Here is a 13,067-nt window from a genome sequence, read left to right on the forward strand (position 1 = left end):
ATTAAATATAATGATAAAAGCTTAATTGGAAAATAAATCAAGCAATTTACGAGAAGGGCAAAGAATCAGGCTAAGAGCTGCTTAGACAAAGTTCCTGGAGCAGTTCATACGCTGCATTAATTCTCATGCTGAAAGGCGTGTCTCAAGGACATCATTAAAGCATCTATTCATCCCCTGGGGTTCCTCATCGTTAGAGCCTCATATTTCCTCTTCCAACGGGGTGAAATCACAGCCTCAGGATGGCAAGAAGGGAGGTTTGGGCAATGTAAGCCAGTTTTCCATTCTGTCCTCCAAGTCTGTGACTTTCTCAGGCCACTCTGCTCAGTAACATTTTAATTTTCCTGTGTCTGTAATATTTAAATATATGAACTAGGTGTTCATATAATTACTGTGGACTTGGAGGGCTGGGTGGTGGGTAGGCTTCTGCTAGTTCTGCTTCAGAAAGGACAAGTAAAGCAGTGCACTTCCTGTAGCTAGTCGGGATGTTGGAGGCAAAGTCAGGGAGGTGGCAAGAGTTGGGCCAGAAAAGGATCTCTGAAACATTTCAGCTTCCAGCATGCCTGGATAGACTTTAGTAAGGTGGGAGTGATAAACGCCTCCTCATTTAGGGGTGTCCCTGGGTGTAACACCTGTGAGGAGTAGGATGTGGATCTGGGATCGTGGGACCAGTCAAATGGAGGGTGGAAGAGGCAAGTGTGGATTAGAACATGTAGTTTTCTAGAAACATGGAGTTTTCTAGCAAAACTCCGTTGTAGGCATACAGTTGGCCTAATTTCCTTTTGCTTCAAGGCATAGTATCACAGGTGTGCTTTGCAGTATGCCTGATTCATTGGTTCTGGTAACAGAACCAAATAAAGTTTTCCTGTTTTCATGGTGCTTGCAACTTAGAGGGAGGGAGGCGTGGGAGAGACCAACACATTACAGACTGTTACAACCTCACTGGATAAACGATACGGGAATAGATAAGAAGGCACCTCATCTAGTCTTGTAGATTAAGGTCAGCTTTTAGTGGAAGTGGCACTTGAGCTAAATCTAGGAGGACAAGAAAGTTTACCATGTAGGATGCCAGCCCTACAGCAGGTTGCGATAGACAAAGTCATGGTATTGGGGTAATGCTCAGTTCTGGGCCTTAGTTAACCTCTCAGGGAAGAGGCCCATTAACAAGTGAGAATAGCCAGTAGGTACAAACAAGGATGGAAAGATGAAGGAAGCAGACAGTTAACCAGGGATGGAGAAACTTCAGAAGGGACATACGGGAAAGATAGCCTCACAGAAGTCTTTAGATGAGAAGGAGCATCCCAAAATCAGAAGAAGATTTCAATTCAACAAAAAGAGTATTTTTGTAATGACTCAAAACTGATTGACTTTAACAAGTGAGGCAAATTGAGAAAACATGGAAGCAGAATTTGACACTCTTATCATGGCCCCATCTAGCTTGTGTTTGTGGGGTTGATTTTGCTTTGAGTGGGAATTTGTCAAAAGGGTTTCTAATGGCCTTGCATCGCTTTTCTGCTTCCAGTAACAGCTTTCCTTAGGTGACATAGCATCTAAAGCCACCTTGAGCAGGAGATGTAGGCAGCTGGCTAAGGCACATGAAAGCAAATTGCACAGGCCTCCCAGCTATGAGGGGGTGGAGAGTGGGAGGTCAATGTGGAAAGAAATTGTGCCTAATAGTCTTTCCAAGGTAGAAACAGAATCCCCATTGATTTGAGGATTAGGTGAGACAATGGATTGGAGAGTAAGCAATGTAAGGTGTCGTTATCAATTTTATTAGCATGAAACCTTCTGTCCAGTTTCCAAATGACAAGCATTTACAAATCATTTTGAAAATTCCCAAGCCAGTGTCCTTGAAGTTAATTAAAAAACAGCAACAACACCCAAAACTCCCATATTGTTTTCTTTGTACTTTGCTGTTTCTTTCCTCCCCTTCTCCATCTCCTCCTCCTCCTCCTCCTCTTCTCCAGTTTCTTTATTTTACCGGTAAGTCTTTCCTATATTTTCAAGGGTAGTTCTCTGCTCTGTCTCCGAAAATCCAACCATATAGCATTAATTGCATTGGGTTATAATGGTGTTCAAGACTTTGTCAATCCTCAAAGACTGAGAGCAAAAGAGCAAAGGCAGGGTTTTATACCCTCAGCATCTGGCACATAGTAGGTGCTCAGTAATAGTTTGACGGATGGATAGATGAGGAAGAGCCATCCCCTCATTGCCATTTAATTTTATCCCACCTTTCTATGCTTTGCTGACACTATCTCTCACAGGTCACCAATGTTCTTTAATTGCCAAATCTAGGGTTATCACCCTTGAATTCTTATGATAGTAATGAATATGACAAGCCACAGGTCACCTCTCTTAACCTTTGTCATTCTACAGATCCTGATTTCCCCACTAAATCATTACCTATTTCTCACTCCTCCCACCCCCACTACTGCCTGGTAGGACATTTTTTGGAATCTTTAGCCTCTGGAAACATACATGTAAATGTTCTCTACTTTCCAAACTCCAATAGCCCTTCTGTTTGAAAGGGCTAAATCTACAATTGATCCCTGGCTTCTCATTCTCTAGCCCCACCTCCCAAGTTGCTTGTTGGGCATTTCCAATTAAGTGTTATATTTTCATATCAAATCCAACAAAAAGTGTACTCATTTTCTTCCCAACAACTTCATTCATTCCCTAATTCACTTGTGAATTTACTACAATTGAGTCAGGCCGTCATTCTCAAACACTTTGCAACTTATTACCTCCACACTTGTGTCATATATCTTCTTCTACCTTTCTTTACTGTTCTTCTAAATATCTTTTTAATCTTAAAGGCCCAACTCAATTGCCATCTTTTGAGGTCTTTCTTGATCATCACTGCTTGACATTACTTCCTTCCCTCCTTTCCTGTAGAATTTGTCAGTACAGCCCATATGAAAGGTAACTCCCAACAACTTATATTGTAGTTGTCTTTCACCAGTCTTATTTTCCCCAATATATAGCATAAGCCCTGTGAAGGAAAACATGAGACCCGGAGTCAGGAAATATCACCTTACCTGGTGGCATTATCCTTTGATGATCTAAACGTCTTATCTAAGTTTAACAGTGAATGTTTCTCATTCTATCATTTGATAATTCAATAATAATAATAACACCAACAATAATAGTTAAAAAGTCTTGTGTATGTATTATGTGATTTCATATTGATAATTGCTCTATTTCCCCAAAATTGAACTTTGGTTTCTGACAGTTTAAAACACACACACACACACACACACACACACACACACACACATTAACTAACTAAAACGAAAGGTCTTGACCATTCAGGATACTGAGAGCTCTCATGAATAGAGGGAGGAAGTGGTAAGTGCACCAGGGCAGCTCCAAGGAGTAGATGGGCATAGAACCCCTTCAGGAAAGGTCCTGCAGCCTAAATGACCCATCCAAGATGAAACAAATGAGTCATCCCAGATATTCCAGGTTCCTGATTTGAAAAGATAAGGGCAGCTGTGGTGGACAAGCTTCTGGGGCAGTGGTCAGCAAATTCATTAGTCAACAGAGCCGCAGTTTGCTGACCACTGTTCTAGGGAATGACCATTCTTACCACCCAGGGGTGTTTGGTCATGGGTTTCAAGGGCCATCTAAATTAATGCAAAGGATCCTAGAATTTAAGCCTGGACTCTGGGTGGGGAAGGAGTGCTCTCCACTATACAATGGGATCCAAGTCTAGTCAACAAGATGAGGTTCAAGGACAGAATGCAGCAGACTGCTTAGATTAGTAGCTGAGTATGATGGAGGCAGAGTGGGATGGATTCCAGCTATCAGAGGGCAGAATTTATGTGTTTCTTTGCTCTTCGTTCCTCTTTTACTTTCTAAGAGAGTGCGTCCCTTCTGCCTTCACCATTCTCCCTATCTCAGCAATGCTATGTTTGGTCCTGACCATGTTTCGTATTGTCCAGAGACCATCATTGTGTGGATGTTTCCTTTCAATCAAGCACAACACACCCAGAACCACTCTCAGTAATGAGCATCCTACCCCTTCCATGTCAATGAAATTATACCTGCCCCTTACCAGTTGCAGAAGCAGTTTTATCAGGCTGGTGCTTTTCTGAGTCTTTTGTTGCAGTGCTTGGTGTTAAGTCAGTTTACCTTCTGTTCCTATAGCCTCTCTTAAGAGCTTGGGGATTAGTCCCCCTCCTCTCTTCTTAGGTGCTGCCCATAATAGTAAAGCTGGCTACTATCACCAGCCCCTGCAAAATGCAGGTGTCACCTCTCAGTATCCTCCAACTTCTAATTTCATGAAACACCACACAAACCTTTTGGTTATTATAATAGGAAAAAAAGTTACATTTTATTTTAAAGTGGGAAAATTATAGAGTTTCAAAAAGTACAATCCTTGATGTTAAAGCTTAGAGATAGACCTTATCTTATTTTTTTTATTCTATGTAACCATTGTCTCTAATAGGTAAGTATTCTTCTGTCCAGTTGGCATGGCTCAGTGGTTGAGCACCACCTATGAACCAGTCAGGGCACATGCTCAGGTTGCAAGCGCAATCCCCATTGTGGGGCATGCAGGAGGTAGCTGATCAATGGTTCTCTCTCATCACTGATGTTTCTATTTTTCTTTCCCTCTCTTTTCTTCTCTGAAATAAATAAAAATGTATTTTAAATAAATAAATAAATAAACAAACAAATAATTATTTTTCTAAAGGATATCTCTATCTCCTATCTTTTCTATAGAAATATTATAGAAAAGATTTAAATTAGTACTTAAATCTGCTGCTGATGTGTTGTTGTTTTTTTCCTGTGCATATATTTTGGACCCAGAAGGAAATTTGGCAAAGTTGCCGAAACCAGTTTGGCTCAGTGGATAGAGCGTTGGTCTGTGGACTAAAAGATCCCACGTTTGATTCTGGTCAAGGGCATGTACCTTGGTTGCAGGCACATCCCCAGTAGAAGGTGTGCGAAAGGCAGCTGATGGACGATTCTTTCTCATCGATGTTTCTAACTCTCTGTCCCTATCTCTTCCTCTCTGTAAGAAATCAATAAAATATATTAAAAAAAGAAAAGAAATTTGGCAAAGTTTATCAAGAGAGTTGGACCCAGCAACTCCACTTCAATGAGATTCTTCTAAGAAAAGAACGAGGGATGTTCTCAAAGATTTATAGCCAGGATATTAATTTCAAAGTTACTTGTATTCATTACAAATGGAAACAAATTACATCTAAAAATAGAGGAATGCTTAAAGAAATTATTATAGCCAGGCAATAGAATGCATCTATTAAAAATCCTACCATTAAATCTACTTTATGACATGAGAAATGCCCAGGATATGATGTTAAGAAACAAACAAACAACTTGAAACTGTTTTTCATTATGGCCCCAGATTTATCCTTAAAGTGTGAGTGACCGTATGTGGTAAACAATACACACAAAAAAGTAAGGATAAACTAGCATTCCAGAATGTTGACTGCTTATCTGTCAGGAGGGATTATAAATAATTTTTACATATTCTTTATAATTGTATGCATTTTTCAAATGTTCTAGAAACCTGTATTATCTTATTCATTCACTTATTCAATAAGCAGGTAGTAACTGTGAGGTGCCAAGAATTCTGCTTTGTGCTGAGGAGATAAAGTAAACAAGAGAGGACAGACATGTTCCTGGCTCTGCTCGGAGTTTATAATCCTTTAAAATTAGGAGGAAACTTAAAAAAAATAATTTCATTTGACCCAGTGGTTCCACTTCTGGGACTCTATCCTAAGAAAATTAAATAATAACAACAAAAATTATCATGCAGAAATGTATAGTAGTGTATTAATCATAATAGCAGAAAAATCTAGAAATCACCTAAATACCCAACAGCAGAGGGATTCTTAAAGTGATGATAGCATGTTCATATAATGGAATAATAGAAATCCATTATGATTATGTTACTGAAGACATTTTAATAACACGGGAAATGTTATTAATAGTTCCCTTTAATATCAACAGAAGAAGCAAGCTATGAAATTATATGGAATCTGGCCTCAGTTACGTAGTGTGATAGTCATAAGAGAAATCTAAATGCTAACAAGTGTTATTTTTGCATAAGGAAGTAGTGGTTGATTTGTATTTTTGTGTCTCATCGTTCTCCAGTTCTCTGCAGTGAATGAGGTTCAATTTTGTAATCTGGAAAAAAAATCATCTTGCTTTCATTTTTTAAGGCTTGATTCAAAGATTATCTGTGAAACATTCAAGGGACATACAAAAAAAGTAGCTTAGCATTTTCTCACAGCCGGCATTGCCTTGCTGGAGAAGGAAGAGAGCTCTCATGCAGAGGGCTTAAGGCCCTTCCTTTCTAAAACATTCTCGGGAGAGAAGGGATGACCACAAACACAGGGAGCTACATCCTCCAGAGGGCCTGAGGGGGCTGATTCGCTGTGTACTCAGGAGGTGAGCAAGGAAAAATAGAAGAAAGGGAGGGGAGATAGTTGGGGGAGGAGACTTGGAGACACAACCCTGACACCTCATCCCTAACTCTACCTTGAACTCTAATCTTGAGCATGTGTATCTGTACCTTAGGGACATGGAGACATTTCTGGATGCTGTCATTTCCCTAAGCTTTGGCACCAGAGACCGTCTGGCCTCACTGAGCAGGGGTCACACAGGGACAGGGTCCTTCTATGATTTGCCTAGATAAAACAGTGGCGCTTGAGATGCCAGGGTCGAGGTAGCTCCATGCTCAGTCCACTGTGAAGACGTTGACCCTGACTCCTGCCCTGACCTTCTAAGTCCCCAGGGAAAGAGCAGGGCTGCAGAACATGTCATTTCTATGGAAGTCAAAGCAGAAGAGCTGTCCACGGCTGCTCACACTGGCTGACAGGTCTCCTGAGCTCACACAAGGTCCTAACGTAGTAAAAATACCAACTTCCCCTCTAATTTAGGGAGCATCCAGAGAGTGTGTATAAGGTGCCAGTTTTCACTGCTTCTATATGCGGTTATATATCATGCTATGGGTTTGCTAAGTTTCAGGGGGGCTGCTTGAGGCACAGAAGCAAATTGGTTCCGAAAGATGTACAGTTATACCTCACTCCCAGCAAACGGAATATCTGAAAACCAGAGTGGCATAGAAGGTACATTCACAAAAGAATTCATTTCACTCCCACTTTGAGTAATTGGTTTCTCCTCCACATTTAAAATAACATTGACTCGCCACAAACTGTGTTACACACAACATATCGAGCACGTAAGAGCTGCATAGGGGGAGAGAGGGGTCTATGGGACTTAGACGGCAGCATTTGGACACCACCGCAAAGGACACAGCCTTCTCTGACCTTAGAAGTGTTCATTCACTATACAAGCCGGAGGGGAAAAACACACAAAACTTCACATTGATTGCAAATGGTAAACAATCTTTATGCAAAAATGTTTAATAGTTTGGGATTTTTTTTAAAAAAAGTTTTTTTCTCCTGGTTCCTTCTTGGAGTTTCTCGCATTCAATTATCTCAGCAAGGCCATCACAGAACACGTGGCAGGTGTTTTAAACCTCCCTCCACACCTCCCGCAAACATTTAGCGCTGGCGCATACAGAGATACACACAGAGATACGCAGGACACCCACAACAAAAGTCAATACGAATAGAGCTGTGTGCTAATGATTGATTTCCCATCATGCCACCTGGGGGCCATGCATTCCAGAGCACCAGGCCCTGTAGTGGAAGATGCCAACCTTATCACGTTCTACCAGCTCCTGCACTCCTAACCTGTTGGCTGCAGAAAAGACAGAGTTCACAGCTGCCTTTGCCAAGCACAGTTCTCTGTGGATACAGACAGGCTAGCAACACGGACCTCATGCAACAAGAGACATTTAGAAAAACTCCCGGGTAAGCTCCCTCTCCGTGGAGTGCCTCAAGCACAGAGTGCTGCCTCTTATTTCTGAGTGGGAGCTGAATAGAGGAAGCTGAATTAGAATTCTAAGTATTTTTGATTCAGTGAAGTGCTCTTCACATCCAAATAACATTGGAAAGTTGAGCTGGGGAGAAGCAAGTTCCCGAATCTTCAGGAAAAAGTGACAAATGAGACATTCTGGCAAGGCATACTTAACACCGGAAGGCACCAGAGGCTGCACCCCCTTGATCCCTGAAGCAGGGGTATGCAGAGTGACAGGCAGAAACACACACGTTGGCCAAGCTTGGCTTTCAGGGCAAAAGAGAGAAGAAATAGATGGAAAGAAGCAATGCAGGGGTTGAAAGGAACGTGTCCATGAGATGAGTAGGGAAGGGATGAAGAAGAGAGGGCTAAATGAAGAGAAAAGGGAGTTTTGTGAAGAAAGGAGAGGGGACTGGTGATGGGTGTAAGGGGTGGGGAAGGAAAGAGGAAACCAGAGAAGAAAATGGTGAGATGAGACAAAGTGCCCCTATCAACAACTGGCCGTTAGCAAAAAAACTCCAGCACAGGTGACCCTCCACCTTGAACCCGGCACCACCCAGGCCCGCAGCCTCCATCGCAAAGCCATCGCCTTCTGCGGACCCCCTTCCTCCCCTTTCCAAGGAGGGTAAGCTCACCGGTCCAAGGCCACGGCCGTCATGGAGTAGATGCTGGCAAAGACCGAGGCGATGGGGAAGAAGTTGTGGAACTTGCAGTAGAACAGGCCGTAGTACCACTCGTTGTGGACGGCGTAGGTGAAGTTCACCACCGTGTTGAAGGCGGCCATGGAGGCCTCCGCGAAGGCCAGGTTCACCAGGAAGTAGTTGGTGACCGTCCTCATCCTCTTGTGGGCCAGGATGATCCACATCACCACCACGTTGCCCACCACGGAGGTCACCACGATGGCCGTGTAGGCGGCTGCCCAGAGGACGATCTGCCAGGTTGGCTGCACGAACTGGTTGGTCTCCGAGGTGTTGGTGGAGATGTTTGGGAAGAGGTCTGAGTCCATCGGGAGGACGTTATCCATCCCGTGGCTGGGTGGGGAAGCTGTCCTCTCCTGGACACGCACCCCCTTGAGGCCAGCGCCAGGGGACAGGGTCCTGCTGAGCCCAGACGGGAAAGCTGCAGGCTCTCTCCTTGCAAGCAGGACACTTGGCGCTGCGAAGAGGGATGCTGCTGGTGAGCTGTATGGCTGCCCCTGCTGGCCCCGAATGCCTCCACTTTCAAGCTTCGGGAAGCATCTGAGTTCGGCAATCTGGAGACAGCAGCGTGTCTTCTGCGCTGGGCTGGGTCCTGGTGCCGCCGGGAAGCTGGAGACCCCGCCTTTCTGCACCTGCTGCTGCTTCCAACTCCTATCGCCCCTCCTGCCTGCAGTGGGGAAGGCAACGCTCTGAGCTTCGGGAGGACTTGGGGCTTCGAAGGTGGCCCCTCAACGTGCGATCCATAAAAGTTCTCAGTCTATATGGCTGGCATTCCGGAGCTCCGTGTACCGCTGGACATGTTCCCTTCGCTTTCGCGGCCGCCGCCGCCACCACCTCCTGCAGCTTCGCCACCAGCACCTCCTGCAGCTTCGCAGGCTCTTCTTGGCTCCGGTCCTGCCAGGCTGGGGAGTTAGCAGAACCTCGGCTGGCTGCGCGCAAGGTTTTTATAGCCCGCTGCAGAGACGTCACCGGGAGGAGGCAGGACCGGGGCTGCGGACCCGCCAGTCCTCGTGCGCGGCGCGGCAGCTGCACCAGCTGTTGGCAACTGCCTCGCTCAGGCAGCGCCGCAGCCACCACGCCTTGTGCAGCTACCTGCTGGGGGAGTCTGCAAGCCCAGCGCCCCCCACACTCCGCCAGGGGGCGCAAGGTGTCGTCGGAGTAATTGCGCGCGGGAGGGTGGGGGTGATGTCCGCAGCTGGAACCTAAGAGGAAAAGGAAGGATTTGCAAAAGAGCTGTTAATGACCCACACTCAACTTCCAGGGAGTCTGCAAGCCGAGCGCCCCCCACACTCCGCCAGGGGGCGCAAGGTGTCATCGGAGTAGTTGCGAGCGGGGTAATGGGGTGGGGGTGATGTCTGCAGCTGGAACCTAAGAGGAAAAGGAAGGATTTGCAAAAGAGCTGTTAATGACCCACACTCAACTTCCAGGGAGGGCAGCCCGGGGCGCTGGGACAGCTCTGCAGAGGCGCCTGTCTGTGGCTGCGGGAGTTGGGCAAGTGTGGGGGCGAGCTGCCCTCGCTGAGCCCCCGGCCGCGCACCAGCCCGCGCACCAGCCTGAGTGCCCCGCGCGCTGGCTCTGGCTGCTACGGAGATGCGAGAGGGGAGAATGCCTGGTTCCGGGTTTCTGAAGGAAATAACTTTCTGGAGGTCCCGTTTAGAAAACACCTCCAAAATACGAAGGCCCTTTCCCTGGCGGGCCGATTCTCCTGGGAAGCAGAGATCGCTCTGAGCTTTGGGCGCGCCCTCCCCAGCCTCCTGGGCAGCTCGCCCCTCGCTCCAGGAGCCACCCGCGCGCGGCGTCCCGCCCAGGAGCGCGGCTCTGGGCTCTGCCAGCACCCGCTGCGGCTCAGGCTCTGCGCCTGGGGACCCGGCAGCCTTAGCCTCCACGCCCCCGGGCCTGCAGACCACTGCGGGGACCTGGGCGGCGTGGGGAAGGGGTGAGGTTCTTCCCCCGTTCTTCCCCCGTCTGCATAGGGGCGGGCGGGCAGGTCTGCCCGCCGTTTCTCTCCTCCCCGCAACCCCTGCACCCTTACCAGCCCTCCCTGGCGGGCTTCGCAGGAAGCCTGGTCTCCCAGTGCAAGGCCATTTCAAACGGCAGAGGTGGCACTGGGCACTGGGCACTGGGAGGAGGTGGGAAGGGCTTGCCAGTGGGCGCGAACCGTGTTTGGAGAAGCCGAATGGGCCGAGGTTTGGAGCGCGTTCCGGCCAGAGCCGTGCGCTTCCCCGGGGGTTCTCTGCGGGACCGGCGCTGCGGGGCGCGGGCACCAGGCTCCGGTGGGGGCAAGCCCGCACTCTGGTTTAGGAACGAGTCCCGCCTGCTTGCGCGCGTCTCCACCGAGGGCGTACAGCACGCCTCGCCTGGGGAAGCTTTTTAAAGCTTAGAAACGTATTGCGGAGATTTGGAACTAAAATCGGATCCGCTCTTGGGGCGGGAAATCGGCTGGCTCACTCTGGCCTTGTTGAAGCCTGGCATTACAACATTATAGGAAGTGTGTCTGACACTGCTGGCTCCTTCAAGTGCCCCTAACCCTGAGGAGAGACCACCAGGGAGGCTTTGGAGAGAAGGCGCCCCCTTATGTAGGGGACGGCAAAGGGAACGCCGCCCCTGCCACACCGGGCCTTTCACAGGGAGAGGGTGCATGGCCTTGTCCGCCTTTACTGTTTCCTCCCAAGTTGTATAAAGCGGCTTTTCTCTCTCTCCTCCCCCCCCCCCCCCCCCCCGTTCAGTGGGGGCAGGCTGACATTTTCTAAAGGAACATTACTCAATGCTTGGCCAGGGGGATGGGGGGGGGGGGGAGAGAAAGTAAAGAAAACATAAACTAAAAAAAAAAAAAGCATTTATTCATTTACCCTCCATCAGTATAACAAGTTACTATCTTGACTCAGATGCTGTGCCGGTGATAGCCCCGCAAGCACTTACAATCTAGGAAGAAAAAGAGACCACTACACAAACGCACAGCATTACGGAGGCAGGATAAAAAGAAGTTAGGAAAATTCCCTGGCGAGTGGAATGAGGGAAACTGAAACAAAATCGTTCAACAAGGCAGAGAAATTGACAACTGCTAATAAATTTCAAGATCTTATCCTCCCTAGATAAGCAAGATCTTACCTTCCTTAGAGAAGCAAATGTGTATTCCTGTTCTCCTCAATCAGAGCTTGAGTAACTTAAATCACCCTGGTCAGGGAGAGAGATAACAGAGAGCCAGGTAATGCTATTAGTCCCAGTCAAGCCCCAGAATGGATGAGGTCCAGGGAATAAACAACAAAAACCCGGTTATAGCCAGACAAATCCAAGATAAAAGTATAACAGCGAGGCTGACCAGAGAATGATCTCAAACTCCTTTTGAAGCATCAGCACATTAAAGGACACACCTGGAAAGCTATTGAGTAGTATTCTGTTGAGACCTTCCCCGGAGACTCCCCTGAAACTCCCACCTTTAGAAAACAGATAAGAACCCTTAAGGCAAAGAATCCAGTGCATACTCTCTTTTGAGCACACCCCATGCCCCTCCTCTCCTTAGGCGCATACTTGAACTTTCTCCTGAGCTCCAAAGGTCCTCATAAGACTTGCAACTAGGGGCGCAGTGGGTAACAGCAGCTTGTCCTGGACTAACCCTCTGAATCTGTCTCTAAAGACACTCCTTTTGCCTCTGTAGCTTGTTTCCTGAATCCACACAGCCCAGTGTGGCTCACTTGTTACTCTGATTTCCATTCTTGAATCTAGGCAGCCCAGTCTAGGCTCACTCCTATTATCTCACCTCTTCTGCCCTAAGCCCTTTGTCTCACAGCCCCCAGCTTTAATAAATGTACTCTCAAAACCATCTGGACTCATGTGAAATCTATTTCTACATGGAGCCAAGAACCCACACATTTCAGACTGTGCTGGGCCAGACCCCCTGCCCCCTACAGTCCCACTCCCTTTCTGGTGGTAATACGATGCAATGCGTAAAGGGTCTAGGCTCTGTGTAAGAGGAGAAGATGGGGTGGGGCACCTAACCTTGATAATGAAGGGAATCAGGGAGGAGGGCAGAAAATTGTGTCTGTGGAGAAGCCTGGAGAATGTGTTAAGGCTGAGGGTGAAAAGGAGAATATCCCAGATAGATGTTTTAGATGCAAAACCATGTCACTCTGCTTAACACCTCAGGGACTGCCCAGCTCATGTAGAGGGATGCCAACATTTCTTACTGTGGCCTTCACCAGTCCACCCCCTCCACCCTGACATGTGGATGAGCTAGCCTGGGTGACTCTCCTCCCTGCTCCTGGTTCTCCATGGCAAGCGTCCATATCTTAAAAATATGTATGATTTGCTAGAATTAATTTCTTACACACACACACCAATGCATGATGGGTTCACATAAAGAAAAAAGCCTCCGTCAAACAGTAGCAGAAGGTATCCCTTGGTTTAGACACATACTCTGAGGGGAAACCTTCTCTAGCATTGCTCCTTAGATAAGATACTATCCGAGACTTTTTTCCA

General features: G+C 47.0%; 1 protein-coding gene and 1 long non-coding RNA gene across 11 annotated transcripts in view; one reads left to right on the plus strand and one right to left on the minus strand.

Annotated features, from left to right (window-relative positions):
- TACR1 (tachykinin receptor 1) overlaps window positions 1-9,175 on the minus strand; it is a 131,913-nt gene extending 122,738 nt beyond the window's left edge. The window contains exon 1 of the mRNA XM_084901380.1: window positions 8,529-9,175. Within this exon, the coding sequence (XP_084757506.1) occupies window positions 8,529-8,917 (389 nt within the window). The 5' untranslated portion in view covers window positions 8,918-9,175. The remainder of the gene's footprint in view (window positions 1-8,528) is intronic.
- Window positions 1-13,067, plus strand: part of LOC311631350 — a 741,950-nt gene that overhangs the window by 515,294 nt on the left and 213,589 nt on the right. The gene's annotated exons all lie outside the window — the stretch shown is intronic.

The sequence above is a fragment of the Pipistrellus hanaki genome (genome assembly GCF_964339955.1).
Source record: "Pipistrellus hanaki genome assembly, chromosome: 12".
NCBI classification, from domain to species: Eukaryota; Metazoa; Chordata; class Mammalia; order Chiroptera; family Vespertilionidae; genus Pipistrellus; species Pipistrellus hanaki.